This window comes from Ahaetulla prasina, chromosome 1, assembly GCF_028640845.1.
Source record: "Ahaetulla prasina isolate Xishuangbanna chromosome 1, ASM2864084v1, whole genome shotgun sequence".
NCBI classification, from domain to species: Eukaryota; Metazoa; Chordata; class Lepidosauria; order Squamata; family Colubridae; genus Ahaetulla; species Ahaetulla prasina.
In genome coordinates this window covers 200,917,197-200,935,106 of record NC_080539.1, presented here as the reverse complement: position 1 = coordinate 200,935,106, position 17,910 = coordinate 200,917,197, and the positions used below count along the sequence as shown (strand labels likewise).

The 17,910-nt window shown below is 40.5% G+C and overlaps 1 protein-coding gene and 1 long non-coding RNA gene across 2 annotated transcripts in view; one reads left to right on the top strand and one right to left on the bottom strand.

The window, feature by feature from the left end:
• The window catches only part of RFTN2 (raftlin family member 2), a 33,353-nt gene extending 31,870 nt beyond the window's left edge, over positions 1-1,483 (bottom strand). Inside the window, exon 1 of the mRNA XM_058187929.1 lies at positions 1,286-1,483. Within this exon, the coding sequence (XP_058043912.1) occupies positions 1,286-1,445 (160 nt within the window). The 5' untranslated portion in view covers positions 1,446-1,483. The remainder of the gene's footprint in view (positions 1-1,285) is intronic.
• Positions 1,484-9,051: 7,568 nt separating this feature from the next.
• On the top strand, positions 9,052-13,819 carry LOC131189072 (uncharacterized). The gene is made up of 3 exons (XR_009152900.1): positions 9,052-9,150; positions 9,895-10,175; positions 13,740-13,819. It is a non-coding gene; the product is annotated as an uncharacterized LOC131189072 (long non-coding RNA).
• Positions 13,820-17,910: the final 4,091 nt, after the last annotated feature.

Below are 17,910 nucleotides of genomic sequence, written 5' to 3'. Positions count from 1 at the left end.
GGCCCAAGGTTGACTCAGCCTTCCATCCTTTATAAGGTAGGTAAAATGAGGACCCAGATTGTTGGGGGCAATAAAAGTTGACTTTGTATATAATATACAAATGGATGAAGACTATTGCTTAATACTGTGTAAGCCGCCCTGAGTCTTCGGAGAAGGGCGGGATATAAATTCAAATAAAAAAAACTGTGGATAAAAATGCCAAATCCAGTCTAAACGTATAGTTGACTGTGTGGTGAACTATAATAACCTGAAGAAAGAGTGGGCCATCTAGTTAATTACCACAAGAAGGTTGCCCAGACTGACTATAAGCAATGGCATAATAAAGTGGCAACATTGGTGTGTTGGAAGATCTGCAAGAAATACCATTTGCCTGCAAACAATAACTGATAAGACCACAAAATAGACAAAGTAATAGAAAATGAACAATTCAAAGTGCTTTGGGACTTTAGAATTCATAAAGACAAGCACCTGGTATATATCCGCCCAGACTTAACAATTGCTGATAAAGCAAAATGTCTGGATTGTGAACACGATAGTAGCTGGAGACAGCAGAAGGGGAGAGAACTGAAGAAAACTACAAAATATAAAGATCTGCAAATAGAATGACTGTGGCAAAAGAATGCAAAGATAGCTCCAATAGAGAAAAGTGCATTCTCAAAACATCTGGAGCAGCAGTTGAACACCATTGGTATTGACAAAATCATTATCAATCAATTGCAAAAAAAGCTCTACTTGAAACACCTTACATCTTGCGATGATACCTTTAACACCATCAAATAACATCTGCCTATGCCAAAAAAGGACTGGGTAGGTAGATAAAAATGCCAAATAGAGTCTAAACATCTGACTGACTGCAATGAACCATAAAAATAAAAATAATACAAGAATAGAGGAATGCTTATTCTCCAACAGTGATCCAAAATTCCCATTCTGGATCTCATATCCAAGCAAACACTTTACTTCTGGAAATTTCATGCAGAGGACTATTTAGAAATTTAGACTGCGCGTAAAAGTTTATATGAGTTTCCATTTTTTCCCTTTGTTAAGTAAATTGACTTGAAGGTTAGTAGCTTAACAGCATACATGAAATTAGTAGATATAAAAATATGGCTGATTTTAACATGGAAAGGGGTTATGCTCAACATGGTAAGACTCTTTTTTCACATGCTCTATTTTGTTAAGAAGCCAAGTTTCCCCCATCTGAGAATAGGGGTGGGTGTTTATAACTTCGCTGAAAACTAAGCAAGGAAATTAAAAAGAAAGGAAGCGAGCAGCAATGGTTTGCCTTTGAAGATGACTTTAGGCAGAAGTGGGGGCTCATTTCTCCAAGTGGCAAATTCTGTTTGTGACATCCTAGCAGGGTTTCTCTCGTTCAGTCCAGGAACCTCGTTCTCTCCTTTTTCATCCAGTTCCTTTTCTCCCTTCATCTTCCATTCCTTATGCATCACACTGTTATCCCATTGTCATCCTGTTCTTCACTGTTGTCACTGCTCAAAGAAGGGAAGGTGTACGCATAGGCATGATTTTGTGTGCACAAGTGCCTCTATATTTTAAGATACAATTGTTAATATAAGCAAATGAGTGATTGATTTATTTTAACCAGCAGTTATTTTTTACAATTTACAATTTTACAACTCTCTCTCCTCTCTCTGTCTCCTCTCCCTCCCTCCATCCCTCTCCTTCTTGCAACACACACACACACACACACACACACACACACCTCACACTTGAGATGCCCTTGAGAGCTACAGTTCACAAACAATATAAGTAGAACAAATAAGCAGCAGGCCATTGCACAAAATCTATTATTTGCTTACAATCATTTTATCTATTCTTTTTTTTTGAAATGGTCTTAATTCAACCTGGGAGTGTAGGGTGGCATTTATTGTCCAGGGGATCTTGATGGCTTTCTGAGGCTCTTCTCTGCAAGACTGGTCCACAGTTGGAGTTTTCTTGGATTCACAACTCTTCCTCAAGGAGTAAGTGGCAGCTGTGGCTAAGAAGGCCTTCACACAAATCCAAATTGGCTGCTATTTGTGCCATTATTTGGATGGACATTCATACTTGGTCAGAGTGTACATGGGCTGCTGCAATGTGCTGTACATGAGGTTGTCCCCCAGAAACATGTGAAAGCTGCAGCTAATTCAGAATGCAGCGGCAAGCCTTGTCATGGCCATATAGCACCATTGCTCTATGAGCTGTGTTGGTTTCCACTAGGTGTCCAGTGCAATTGGGGAGGCTGGTTAGTGTCTAAAAAGCTCTTTATAAAATAGGGCTGGTTATCAAAAGAACTGTGCCAGGAAGGAACAAATGGACTGAGTTAAGATGCTTCCAAGTCCCTTCCTTTAAGCCAGGGGTCTCCAACCTTGGCAACTTTGAGACTTGTGGACTTCAACTCCCAGAGTTTCTCAAAGCTGGCTGAGGAACTCTGGGAGTTGAAGTCCACAAGTCTCAAAGTTGCCAAGGTTGGAGACCCCTGCTTTAAGCACTATCGTCTGATGGGACCTGGGAAACCAATCCCCTTGAAATATATCTCTCACCCTGGCTGTGTTTAAAAGATCCCAGAAAACTTAACTCTTCCTTCAGATCTTGAATTAGAATAAGAAGTGGATCGTGTGTATTATTTGGGAGTTTTATTTGTATTTTAGTTACTGACTTTATCATATACGGCTCAGTCAGTGTTGAATTGAGCAGTATTATAAATTTAAACCTTTTTTGTTATGAGCTATCCTGAGTCATGTACTGAGAGGGTTGCCTGTATAAATTGAAGTAAAAAACAAACATAAATAATATCATTTTATTTTTTAATTTTTTTCAAAAACAAATCATTACAAAACATGTAAATCAGATATTCAAAGTGTTTTTTTAATTAGTTAAATATTAGGGTTTATATAAAATTTTAAAATAAGTTGTCAAGGAACTTCTAAATTGCAACAGTGACTTTGTAATATACCGTATTTTTCAGACTATAAGATGCTCCGAAGTATAAGACACACCTAGCTTTTGGGGAGGAAAACAAGGAAAAAACAATCTGCCTTTGCCTCTGAGCAATTTACCTCCTTGCAGCAAACAGCAAACAGCCTGTTCAGCTTCAGCACAGGCTGATTTAGCACAAGCAGCTGATTGGTGGTTTGATGAGCCTCCCAGAATACCGCCTATCAGCTGTTTCAGGCTGCAGAGATCGCCACTGCCTGTTGCTGCCCATCGCTGCTGCCACCTATCACTGCCTCTGCATGTCCCATTTTTGGCCTCCGTGCATCCTGTTTTTGGCCTGTTCCAGGCAGCGGGGATTGCTGCCGCTGCCACCTATCTGTGCCGCCTGGAACGGGCCAAAAACGGGACGTGTGGAGGCCAAAAATGGGGAGTGTGGAGGCTGAAAATGGGATGCACAGAGGCGGCGATAGGCAGCAGCAGCGATGGGCAGCAACAGAGCAATGGGCGGTGGCAATCCCTGCAGCCTGGAACAGGTGATAGGTGGTATTCCAGGAGGTTGATCCAACCGCCAATCAGCTGTTTGTGCTAAATCAGGCTATGCTGAAGCTGACCAGGCTGTTTGCTGTTTTCTGCAAGGAGATAAATTGCTGGGAGGCAGAGGCTGGCAGGTGGGCGGGGCTTCGGCAACATTTCCACTCACTTTTTTTTAGGTGGAAGTGCATCTTATACACTGACAAATACAGTAGTTCAAATTTCTGCACACCGCAGAAAATAAGCAACATATTTCTGCTGGAAGAGAGTTCTCAATAATCTTGTTCAAGTTCTGATGTATCTAATAACTTATTTTATATTAACTTAATGGAGTTGACCAGTGGTAGGATTCAAATAATTTAACAACCAATTCTCTGTCCTAATGACCGGCTGGATGGGCGTGGCCAGGGATATGGCCAGAGGGCATGACAGCATTCAGCCTTCTGCAGCACTCTGCCAATCAAAACGGGACACGGGGGTTAATTACAAATGTGGGCTTTGCTTTGTGATGTCCAGATCCAGCAAGCAAGAGGTGGGACTGTACAGAAATACAATTTTGTTTGGTTATGAAGAAATATCCCCAGTCAGATGTACACTAAATGTAGACTGACATTTAGCTACATTTATCTTCCCAGCAAACAGCAAATTTTGAAGTTCCAGGTAAAGAGGATTCATTTTAGAATGAGTAACCAATTTGCATGTTGGAGGTTCCTAAAGGAATGCTGGGAAACCCTGTATTTTAAAAAACATTTGAGGGAGGGGTGCAGAATAACCCTTTCTCTGCCTGAAGCTGTAGAGACCTGGCACCAATCAAAACACTGTTTGCAAAGCAACTGATCAACACTGACAGGGTAAGCCACTATAATATGAAAATAAGAGCAAACTCCACTCCCTTCTAGTACTGATGATGTTACCTTGTTCGTTAATGAAACATCTACAAGAAAACCATCAAGCTCAGAGACCCTACAGTTCAACCCTGAGCTATAAATATTCTCTTCTATCGATAAACACTTTTTGGTTAGAGGGACTCGGTGTCTGCCTTATATGGGATGGCTTCCAGTGGATTTCATTCTAAATTTTGATATGATTTCTGTAAATAAGGAATATAGAATTATAATGGCTGAGTATTTGATCCTTCATACATCAAAAAAATACAAAGCTAAAAATAGATTTGAAAAAAGAAAAGAGTGAAAGTGTAAGAAAGAAAGAGGAAAAAAAGGAAAACCAAAAAAGAATGACTTCCAACTCTTTGGTACAGATAGAAGTAAAAAATATATTAGACTCTTACTCTATGATTAACATTTGTCTAATAATAAATAATAAAAATAATAAACAAAGTACACAAAACAATAAGAGGTACCAAAAACCAACTTTCACACTTTACACACACACAACACAACACAACTGACTCACACACAATGTAAAAGCAGCTGCACTTCACCCAAAATGGCCCCTACAACAAGCAGGAACCTCACATAGCCACAAAAAGCTCAAAAACCAACTATCACACTTTTTCCACACAAAATGCCACATACAGCTTTGTGAGATTTTGTGTTTGTGTAGTTAGAGTGAAACACTACAGAAACACACCAAATCTCAGAAATCTGTATAAATATTTTATTTTATTATTTTATTTTATTTTACTTTATTTATATTTTTAGATAAAAGCAGCTAAATTTAAAACTTCCTTACCTTTAAACTGCTATGTCTAAAAAAAAATCCTTAAAAAAACCCCAATTAACTATTTTTTTTATAGCTCCCAAAAAACCCTCAAAAGCCAGTTACTTACCAAACTGAAGGCACAAGGCAGGCAGGCAGGCAGGCAGATTCAGTTGCTCACCAATGAGATTGACTGCAGGCAGGCAGATTCAATTGCTAGCTGATGCAATTGATTGCAGGGATTGCAGCAGCAGAAGCAAGACAGGAAAAGCGAGCAAGCCCGGAAGAAGCAGCAAGCTTCTTCTTTTATGGGCATTACGGAGACCTGGTTGGGCCCAGAGGGGGGGGTCCCCCTCGTCGAGTTGTGCCCTCCGGGTTTCCGAGCATTTCATCAACCGAGGGCCCAAGGTAGGGGTGGGGGGGTGGCGGTTGTCATTAAGGAGGATCTAGAGCCGAGGGAGGCCACTGTTCCTCAGATTGCCGGCTGTGAATCCCTCTATGTAAGGTGGGGCCATAGGAATCAGTTGGGCTTGTTGATCGCGTACCTGGCTCCTTGCTGCGTGAACACAGCCCTGCCCGAGCTGCTGGAGGTACTTGCCGGTGTGGCGGTTGAGACCCCCAGACTTATGGTTATGGGGGATTTCAACCTGCCATCAGCTGGCTTGTCATCGACTGCAGCTCGGGAGTTCCAGGCTTCCATGATGGCCTTGGACCTGATTCGAGTAAATGATGGCCCTACACACATGGGAGGAGGCATGCTGGATCTAATTTATGTCTCTGGACAGTGGTTAAATGATCTGGAATTAGATGATGTAGTAACAGAACCGTTGTCATGGACAGATCATTTTCTCCTTCGCCTGGACCTCCGAACCGCCACCCACCATTGCAGGGAGACGGAACCTATACGTTGGTTCCGTCCCAGGCGCCTGATGGACCCTGAGAGGTTCCTGATGGAGCTTGGGCCAATTCCTGAGGATCTGGCCCATGGCTCGACTGAGGAGCTAGTTGCGGCCTGGGAACAGGCCGCGGCTGGGGCCTTGGACCGGGTCGTGCCTTTGCGGCCTCTGACCCGGCGCAGGTCTCATCCGGCCCCTTGGTTCTCCGAGGGACTGAGGGAGATGAAACGCCGGAGAAGACGCCTAGAGAGCACCTGGAGGTCCAGTCGTTCCGAAGCTGATCGGACACTAGTTAGGTCCTATTCTAGGACCTACCTAGTGGCAATGGGGGAGGCGAGGCGTTCCTACGCCCCCACCCTCATTGCGTCGGCAGATAACCGCCCGGCCGCCCTGTTTCGGGTGACCCGCTCTCTCCTTCACCAGGAGTTGCGGGATGACCCTTTGCAGGGACGTGCTGAGGAGTTTAGTGGTTATCTATACGATAAAATCGCTCAGCTCTGGGATGGTCTGGACCGAAATTGGGATGATCCAAGCGGGGGAGAGGAGGCACGTCTTGTCGAGTCTGTTTGGGATGAGTTTGACCCTGTGGCTCCCGAGGACGTGGACAGGTTATTGGGGAGGCTTCACGCCACCACATGTTTACTGGACCCGTGTCCTTCCTGGCTGGTGCTGGCCACTCAGGAAGTGACACGAGGCTGGCTCCAGGGGATTATCAACGCTTCTTTGTTGGAAGGGGTTTTCCCTGCCGCCTTGAAAGAGGCGGTGGTGAGACCCCTCCTCAAGAAGCCCTCCCTGGACCCGGCTATTTTGGGTAATTATCGTCCGGTCTCCAACCTTCGCTTCGTTGCGAAGGTTGTAGAGAGTGCTGTGGCGCGACAGCTTCCCCGATACCTGGATGAAGCCGTCTATCTAGACCCGTTCCAGTCCGGCTTCCGACCCGGATACAGCACGGAGACAGCTTTGGTCGCATTGGTGGATGATCTCTGGAGGGCCAGGGACAGGGGTTATTCCTCTGCCCTGGTCCTATTAGATCTCTCGGCGGCTTTTGATACCATCGACCATGGTATCTTGCTGCGCCGGTTGGGGGGATTGGGAGTGGGAGGCACCGTTTATCGGTGGTTCTCCTCCTATCTCTCTGACCGGTCGCAGACGGTGTTGACAGGGGGGCAGAGGTCGACCGCGAGGGGCCTCACTTGTGGGGTGCCGCAGGGGTCGATCCTCTCGCCCCTACTGTTCAACATCTATATGAAGCCGTTGGGTGAGATCATCAGTGGCTTTGGGGTGAGATACCAGCTGTACGCTGATGACACTCAGCTGTACTTTTCCACCCCGGGCCACCCCAATGAAGCTGTTGAAGTGCTGTCCCGGTGTTTGGAGGCCGTACGGGTCTGGATGGGGAGAAACAGGCTCAAGCTCAATCCCTCCAAGACGGAGTGGCTGTGGATGCCGGCACCCCGATTCAGTCAGCTGCAGCCGCAGCTGACTGTCGGAGGCGAGTTATTGGCCCCAAAGGATAGGGTGCGCAACTTAGGTGTCCTCCTGGATGAACGGCTGTCGTTTGAAGATCATTTGACGGCCGTCTCCAGGAGGGCCTTCCACCAGGTTCGCCTGGTTCGGCAGTTGCGCCCCTTCCTTGATCGGGACGCCTTGTGCACAGTCACTCATGCGCTCGTTACCTCTCGCTTGGATTATTGTAATGCTCTCTACATGGGGCTCCCCTTGAGGTGCACTCGGAGGCTTCAGTTAGTTCAGAATGCAGCTGCGCGGGTGATAGAGGGAGCTTCGCGTAGCTCCCGCGTAACACCGCTCCTGCGCAGACTGCACTGGCTACCTGTGGCCTTTCGGGTGCACTTTAAGGTTTTGGTTACGACCTTTAAAGCGCTCCATGGCTTAGGGCCTGGGTACTTACGGGACCGCCTGCTGTTACCGCATGCCTCCCACCGACCCGTACGCTCTCACAGAGAGGGACTTCTCAGGGTGCCGTCCGCCAAGCAATGTCGGCTGGCGGCCCCCAGGGGAAGGTCCTTCTCTGTGGGGGCTCCCACACTCTGGAACGAGCTTCCCCCGGGCTTACGCCAAATACCTGACCTTCGGACCTTCCGCCGCGAACTGAAGACACATCTTTTCATTCGCGCGGGGCTGGCTTAAATTTTATCGATTTTAAATTTTAAATTTTCTATTACAAATTTTAATGGGGTCTTAGTTTTATATATTTTAAAGTTTTTTAGGCCAATTATAAAATAAGTTTTTTAATTTGTATTTTAAATTGTATATTGTATTGTTTGTTTTTTACTTTTGGCTGTACACCGCCCTGAGTCCTTCGGGAGAAGGGCGGTATAAAAATCGAATTAAATAAATAAATAAATAAATAAATAAATAAGCTGCCAAGCGGGCAAGTGGTGGGGCCAGGGATTTTTGCTACCGGTTCTCCAATCCACCTGTTCTCCAATCCACCTGCCGCCATCGCTACTGGATCGACTGATCCGATCTGAAGTGGAAGCATTTCACCCCTGCCATAATCCCATATCTAATCATCAAAGCCCAGATCAACTTTTAATTTCAGTTTCTCACAAGAAGTCCAGTAATGGTTCATATAGCTTTAATCAGTATTTGTTAAGGAAACCACAAATGATTTATTTAATTGCACCAAACTCTAAATAAAACAGGAATGGAAAATCCTAAACTCTAGTGTAGATCCATGTTTCTCAACTTTGGCAATTTTAAGGTGCATGGACTTTAATTCCCAGAATCCCCAAGGCAGCATGAAGTTCTCCTATCTTAAACTTGCCAAGACTGAAAAACACTGATCTACAGATAGGGATTTTTCTATTCCTCTTTTACTGGCTCTTACTTACTTATGAGCAATGATAAAATCCTCACTTCCACCCCATCCCAGAGCAACCACCATTCCCTCACTAACCTGCTTTCCAGCTCTGTTCTCCTGAGTGCAGGGCAAGAAAAGAAGATCATGTGACTACCAGCTTAAATAAAGGTCAGTCAGACCTTTCAACTTCTTGGAGTGGAAAAAGATCTCACGAAGTTGGAAGGTCTGACTGAACTTCTTTTAAACTAGTAATCACATGGTCTTCTTTTATTGCCCTGCATGCCAGAGAACGGAGCTGGAAAGCAGGTTAGTGAGGGAATAGTGGTTGCTGCAGGATTTTGCAGAAAGCTGTCCAGGCCAAAAATGGGCTGCGGGGGGGGGGGGGGAAGAGCCTCCCAGCTAATTGGTGTAGCCAGTCCATTTGCTGCCTCCCAACAACATGGCTCCCAGTCACGCCCCTGCAGCCTCCCCACCCTGAATGGCAACCCCCGGTGGCAGAGTGGAGCCAGCCAGTTGTAGTATCAACCAGTTCACCAAACTACGCAAAAAATTAATAACCTGTTCGGCTGAACTGATATGAACCGGCTGAATCCCACCACTCGATCTGACTAATTTAAGTTAGTAACAGATTGTTGCATAATATGCATACCTAATTTTGAAAAATTCCTTCCACATAATTAGATGGTGTGAATGATTTATATTAGTTATACTATGTGGAGATGCTGGTAGTAACAACACATATGGGTGATTCCATATTAGAGAAATGCTATGGAATACTTTGGCTCCATTCTGTAAGAAAATAGAATATAATGTGACACAGAAACATACAGAGGTACCTGCAAAATATTAAAAAGACTTCTGTGATGCTATACCGATTTTAGTATACTGGTATAGCATCACAGGATTGGTATTCAGAAATACCAATCCTTTTTCTTTCTTTCATATCACCAATAGCATGTGATTACATAAGATTCTTTAACATGTTCTAGATAACATACATCCAAAATAAATGGAGATAATAATAAAAATAATTATTTTTAATGTTGATAGGTGTCTAGCAGAGGTGAAATGCTCCCGGTTCAGACCGGATTGGGCGATCCGGTATTGAGGGGGATGAGTAGTTCGGAGAACCGGTAGCAAAAATACCTGCCCTCTCCCCCCACCCATGCCCACCCAATCGCCCGGTCCCCACTTGCCTACTTGCTGCTTCTTTCGGGCTCACTAAGCCTTGCTTCGGCTGCTGCAATAGAGTTGCATCAGCTAGCAACTGAATCTGCCTGCCTGCAATTCATCTCATTGGTGAGCAACTCAATCTGCCTGTCTTCAATTCGGTAAGTAACTGGGGGGAGGGGAGCTTTAAAAAAATAATTAATTGGGGGTTTTTTTAAGAAATTTTTTTTTTAGACATAGCAATTTAAAATTAAGGAAGTTTTAAATTTAGCTGCTTTTATCTAAAAATATAAATAAAATAAAATAAAATATTTGTGCAGCTTTCTGAGATTTGGTGTGTTTCTGTAGTGTTTCACTCTAACTACACAAACACACAAAGTCTCACAAAGCTGTATGTGGCATTGTGTGTATGTGTGTGTGAGTCAGTTGTGTTGTGTTTTGTGTGGGTAAAGTGTGAAAGTTGGTTTTTGGTACCTCTTATTGTTTTGTATACTGTTTATTATTTTTATTATTTATTGTTATTGGCCATGCCCACCCAATCACCTGACCACAAAGCCACGCCCACCAATTAAGCCACACCCACAGAACCGGTAGGGAAAATTTTTAGATTTCACCCCTGGTGTCTAGCCATTCTATATAAGAAAGATAAGAGAGAAACTTGCCAAAGTATCAAATGAAATCATTGAGAAAGATGATTTCCTTGATATAAACGTGGCTGTACACCCATCAGAAGTATAAAAACTAACATACTTTCCATCTACGTAGTAGGACATCTGAGGTTGTCTTTTTGAATGCAGTGTTTTGGAAGAAAAAAGGAAAAGAAGGGAGAAATAGAGAAATACCTTGTTAAAACTGATATAACAGACCTGAATGGTAAGATCACCTCATACCAAATAGGCTATGAGATGGGTTGTGTTTGGTCACAAGTGACCATTTAAAGAAATGCAGTAGGGGTAACCATTTAACCAATTATTTTTCATGGTGGCCTTTGTGATTCATGAAGTCCAGCAACCTTCTTAGTGCGGTTATTACAATAAGATAGAAGGCATTTCTTCCACATAGTGTTTCATTAGAAGGAAAATTCAGTCTATAATGAGGAAGCCTGAACTGACAAGGCTGGCTGGAAAAGTTTTGACAAGAGAATTTTTCAGAGAAAAGTTTTCAGTGTTGCTCTCTCTTATAAAGTGGGTACAGATTAGAAGGGGGGCACTACTGCTTAGCCAGTTCACAACAATGCTTGATGATTGCCTTTATGCATAGAGAATGTTGGAGGTAAGAATACTCCCTTTCCATGAGCCTTGAAAGTCCAGAAATAAATGCTCTCCCTGGCACCATATAATTCAAGCAGAAAACTGTGGGGGCACCGACGCTCTGGAACGAATTTCCCCCTGGCTTACGTCAAGTGCCTGATCTTCGGACCTTCCGTCGTGAGCTAAAAACACACCTATTTATTCAAGCAGGACTGGCATAATAGTGTTAAATTTTAATTTGGGGTTTTATTAATATTTTTAAATTTTTAAAATAAAATTTTAATTATTAGCCTTTTTGTAATTTGCTAGATTTTAAATGTTTTAATTTGTATATATTTCGTGTTTTATCTTGGCTATACACCGCCCTGAGTCCTTCGGGAGAAGGGCGGTATAAAAATTTAATAAAATAAATAAATAAATAAATAAATCTCATTTGGAAACCAAGGACCCAGAGTCTGGAGGAAGACTGGAGAGGCACACACTGCAAGATGCTTGAAGTCCAGTGTGAAGTTTCCAGTCTGTGTTGATTTGGGGAGCCATGTCATCTGCTGGTGTTGGTCCACTGTGCTTCATTAAGTCCAAGGTCAACGCAGCTGTTTATCAGGAGATTTTGGAGCACTTCATGCTTCCTTCCGCAGACGAGCTTTATGGGGATCCTGACTTCATTTTCCAGCAGGACTTGGCACCTGCCCACACTGCCAAAAGTACCAAAACCTGGTTCAATGCCCATGGGATTACTGTGCTTGATTGGCCAGCAAACTCACCTGACCTGAACCCCATAGAGAATCTACGGGGCATTGCCAAACTACAGATTGGAATCTATAGAATTAACTTCAGAAGAACTGAGAAGGCCGGTATAGTGAGGAACTCAAGACTGCTATAGTTGCCTTTATCTTTTGTGCTTTTTTTCCTTGTTGGAATCAGGCAAGGCTGTCTAGCTAGAACGTTTTGAGCCCTTATTGGGCAATATACCATGCCAATTAAATTTGAGTTAAGATTTAAGGATTTGATTGAACTCCTAAAGAGATGAACCCAGTTTTTAGGGCACAATGGAAATTATGGAGTAAGGCAATGGCTACAATAGCTTTAAAATCAGAAGTTTGTTCCCAGAAAATTGCTCACAAATGAGATAGCTAATTGCAATAAGTCTGTCTAATAAATGACTGGTCTATTGGCTGACCTCCAAAATAAAAAGACTTGTTGGGGCCTATCTTGGGAGCAAAGTTTGCTCCTGCAATGCTGATACTTGTGAAATGTGACCTTTAAGACAATACGTTTGAAGGTTGGATAGATTATGAGGGAAGACAATGGTTTCTTGAATATCAAAAAATGTTTTCATTTGTTTGATGTCAAGCTAAGACAAGTTTTTTTAAAAAAACATGAAATTTAAAAAAATTAAGACAGCATTTAAAGGAAATCAGAGCTAAGGTAAATCTTAATGCTGCTGTAGTTGAAAACAGACTGAAAGGGTTTGACATAAGCTACCCTTAATCATGTGGTATACACAGAGGCCGTGCGGGTCTGGATGGGGAGAAACAGGCTCAAGCTCAACCCCTCCAAGACTGAGTGGTTGTAGATGCCGGCATCCCGGTACAGTCAGCTACAACCGCGGCTGATTGTTGGGGGCGAATCATTGGCCCCAATGCAGAGGGTGCGCAATCTAGGCGTTCTCCTGGATGGACGGTTGTCTTTTGAAGAGCATTTGGCGACCGTCTCCAGGAGAGCTTTCTACCAGGTACGCCTGGTTCGCCAGTTGCGCCCTTTTCTAGATCGGGATTCCCTATGCACGGTCACTCATGCCCTCGTTAACCTCTCGCCTAGACTACTGCAATGCTCTCTACATGGGGCTCCCCTTGAAGAGCACCCGGAGGCTCCAGTTGGTCCAGAATGCAGCTGCGCGGGTGATAGAGGGAGCCACTCGTTGCTCCCATATAACACCTCTCCTGCGCAAGCTGCACTGGCTACCTGTGGTCTTCCAGGTGCACTTCAAGGTGTTGGTTATCACCTTTAAAGCGCTCCATGGCATAGGACCCGGATATCTACGGGACCGCCTTCTGTTACCATATGCCTCCCACCGACCAGTGCGTTCCCATAGAGAGGGTCTCCTCAGGGTGCCGTCAGCCAAACAATGCCGGCTGGCGACCCCCAGGGGGAGAGCCTTCTCTGTGGGGGCACCTACCCTCTGGAATGAGCTCCCTCCTGGACTCCGTCAACTTCCTGACCTCCGGGCCTTTCCCCGCAAGCTGAAGACTTATCTATTCTTCCGAGCAGGACTGGCATAATATGGGTTTTAAATTGGATTTTAAATGGGGGTTTTATATTATGTCTTTTATAGTTTTAATTTGGCCAAGGTTGAATAAGTTTTTTAAATGGGTTTTATTGTATATTAAATTGTATTTTTATCTGGCTGTTAACCGCCCTGAGTCCTTCGGGAGAAGGACGGTATAAAAATTAAATTATTATTATTATTATTAGAGCGCATGAATGTATCCAAGTATTTCAAAGCTCTAGAATGTTCTAGATGGAACTTGACACAAAGAACTTCACAAATTCGGAAGTGTGAATTACAGAGACCACAATGAAGAATATCTAGGAAAGGTATGATGACTATACAGGTATACAGTACTCAACGTACAAGCACAGTTGATCCCAAAATATATGTTGCAATGTGATAAATTTGTTAAGTGAGTTTTGCTTATTTTATAACTTTTCTCACTACATTTGTTAAGTGAATCATTGCAGTTCTTAAATTAGTAACACAATTGTTAAGTGAATGTTTTCCCTGTTGGTTGATTGATTGTCAGGTCACAAAACAGGATCACATCACTCTGGGTCATTGCAACCATCATAAATGAGTCACTTGTCAAGCATCCAAATGTAAATCACATGACCATGGGGATGCTACAACAGCGTAAGAGTGAAAAATGGGCATAAGTCAGTTTTTTCAGTGTTGTAACTTCGAACAATCACTAAATTAACTGTAGGTTGAAGACTACCTGTATTTGCTTTTCTTGCTCAATACTTCTGGAAGGAGAAGTTAAAAATCAAACTATTCCAGGATACCAGCTATGTCCCTTTGCTGGATTCTGCTTTTTCATACAAAAAAGAAAAAATCCTGTAGCTGGCTTTTGTTTTATCTTATGCAAATGTTTTTTCTTTAAAAAAAGAAAAAGAAAAAAAGAGCCACCAACAGTAAATACAGAATGTTTTATTGAGATAAACCTTTATTACAAAACCACTTTAATTAAAAGATGCAATGTACAGGAACTGATTTGTTAGTCTGTATTTATTATACAGTACATTCATGAAACAATCCAGTCCAGCATAGATTTAGTGTGCCTGTCAAAAGACCTTTTACAGTATTTATTAACAGAACTGCTTACTCCAGTGTGTACAAAAAAAAAGAAAGCTTTAATAGGTCTTTAATAAATGAACCTGCTTAGCTCCCCTTGTTGCTTTAATATGTAATGCTGAGGACTATGTCTATTTGGAAAGACAAAAAAGAATGCTTTAATCTTCTGTGGACTACCATTGCGCCTGAAATTGACTAATGGCTACAGAAAATGTTCAGTGAATCCACTTACAAAACTTTCAATACTGATAAAACATTTTTTTGTGCATCCATATTATTGTCTTTAAGGCTGTAGTAATTATAGAAAATGCATACACTGTAGTGCATGAAGACACTTTATCAGTTTAGGCATAATATTTCTATGGCTAGGCAAGCATTTTTAAAAAAATATTGGTTATGATTTACATCTTTATGAAAGGCTTCTTGTGATGATATATACATGCCTGGGAAAATATCCCTATATTATAAAATACAATTCTAAAGCCCACTTGTAACTGTCACATTAAAGGTATTTTTAGAATAATGTATCAACCATTTTGAAAAGCACCTCCTTGTTTTGAAGCTCAAAAGAAGGTACTTTTTCAAGTTTCTTACATATAATAATACTGTTTAAAAATAGACTTTCACAATAATAAAGAATTGACATATATAAAAATGAATTTCCACAGTACATATACATATTTTACTCAAACAGCTTGTCACTTGTTTTTTTAAAGTTGCTACGCTACAAAAATTATTCTAAACCCCTGAAATTACTATTTTATTTTACTTAACACTTGGAACCATGTATTACTATAAACTTGCATTGTAAAACTATGCTAAGATATAGGTATATATATATATATATATATATTGCAAAGCCATGTGTTCTGTTATTTAAGACTAAGGTTTAGGTAGAATGTATTTGTTGAGCAATTTATTAAATGGATTTTTTAGGATATTGAAAGCATAAAGAAAAATTGAAGTGGTGGGTCAAATGATTTATTATTAAGCTGAACTTTTTTCTGGTTCGTAAGGTAACATTTGGTGTTTGTATTTTTTTTTTCAAATTTCAAAACAGGCTATTTTTCCAGTAACAGGAAGTTCCTGTTTATTCAACATTATAGCACTCTTTTTCTCAAAATATGGAGTTCTGATCATATCGACATATTATTTAAATAAATTATCTCTAAATCCATGGCTAATATGATTCTACTTTGTATTCTTAATAAACATTTGAACAGAAAAATGTAAGTCCCGTGTATTAAAATATTAGATAGCTAGCCTTTCAAGTAGCATACAGATGTCTGAATATTAAACATACTCAGGAACTACTGGCTTTTTATGGAGAAACATAATAAAAAATAGAAGAATAATAGTTTTGCCCAGGTAGTATTCCAAGCTCTGTGAAGTGTGAAGTCTATGAAAAATGCTCATGCATTTTGACAAGAATTGTGATAGTCCATTATAGAACCAAATTAAAGAATGCAGTTTTAATACTTTTGGACATAATACACTTGGAACATTTGGGACCTCCTTATTAATTATTTCTCTTATTATATTTAATGGCATGAAATAAACTTTTGGCCAAATATGAAACAAACTTGATGTTTTCACTCTTCTTTTATGTAGAATTAATTCACATGGGAAATGTGCATTTTCGTACCTGATAGGCATATCAATAACTGTAACACAATATTTGGAATAAAGAATTTCAAGCATATTGTTTTCCAAGTGCTTCCTTGGTATTCTGAAATATTTTCAGGAAATCAACGTTTTATTTTTATATTCTACGAAGAAAAAAATGGGAACCCAAGCAAAGGGTTTAAAATTAACCCTGACTACTTGGATGTTTCATGATAGTAAAAAGACCATAACAGAACACATGGCCTTTTCATGTCTATTTCTATATTGTTTATGAGAATATTTACAATTGAGCAAATCCTTTCATATATATAAAGCTGTTTCAAGAGATGTCAACATCTTTATATATATATTTTAAAACCTCTGCAAATATCAAAACACAAACATTAGTATGGTATTTTCAACAATTCAAATTATTTATATTTGACATAAAACAACTAAGGTCTGTTATCATAAACATTTATACAAAAGGTATAAAATACTTTTCCGGTTGATCTTTTGTCATAAACATTGTCATTAATGTTACTAGAAAAGCAAGTGTTAAGAGTCTGAATATATAACAAAAACACTCCAGCTATATATTGCATATAGGCATCCAATATAATGTTAAACAGAAAAGGAATTTCAAAATAAATTACTTAAATACTGCTGGCATAACTACCATTGCTTTAAAACAATCTCTTAAAAAGTATTAATAAATAAAATCTTCCAACCACAAAAATAGCTCTAAAGCTGACTAAACAAATTAAAATATGAAAAAATTCGTTAAAATTAGAAAATAATGGAAAAATATTTGACTGTTAATTACAAGAATGGGCTTCCATAGTAATTTTTTCATGTTTCTTTATTCTGCTATATTAAGTTTGAGATTGTAATAAAAATTTACTAGAAAAAGGAATAAGCAAACTTTTCTGATCTGTGTAGTGTTGTGTTTTATAGTGTAGAGGAATACACTAGACATGATATAGGCAGAGATCTTATTTGATTCTGCCCTTAAACAGGGGAAAAGCTATAAGTGTATGCAGTATTATTTATGCCTGTTGTAATCTCAACATTAAACAAAATACATATATGTATAATGTTTAGAATTTTAAGAAAATTATCAGCCATAAAAATCAGAAAGTTATATAAATATAAGCTGGCAGTCCTATAATTTTTAAAAAAGAACTTTAAAAATCTTAAATTATCTTCCAATTTACTGAAATTAACTTCTAGATGTAAAAAAGATTTTTTAAAAATATATAACATAAATTGAACTGACATGGAAAGATTGGATAAAAGAACATGAATTTGATATTCACTAGATTTCAGTCTAACAAAAATGTTTTTTGTAGTTTTATTACAACACCCTTGTAATTTATCAGATGAAGATAAATGCTAGGCTTGCCTTACAATATAAAGATGCTGGTTTTAAAATGTATTGTTTAAAATAAGCAATATATGCACAGTCTGCATATTACAAATTATTGGTCTGTGTCACCATAGTAGTATACCAATTGATAACAGTAACCATGATTTTTATCCTGCAGTTTGTTTAGTAACGTTATGTTCGTAAGAGCAAGGGTTTTTTAATACCCTTACACAAGAGAGGAATTTTGTATTCAGCAAATATAAGATGCTATAAAATTACATACCTTTAAGAGTTAACATATTTGGTAGATATCTAACATT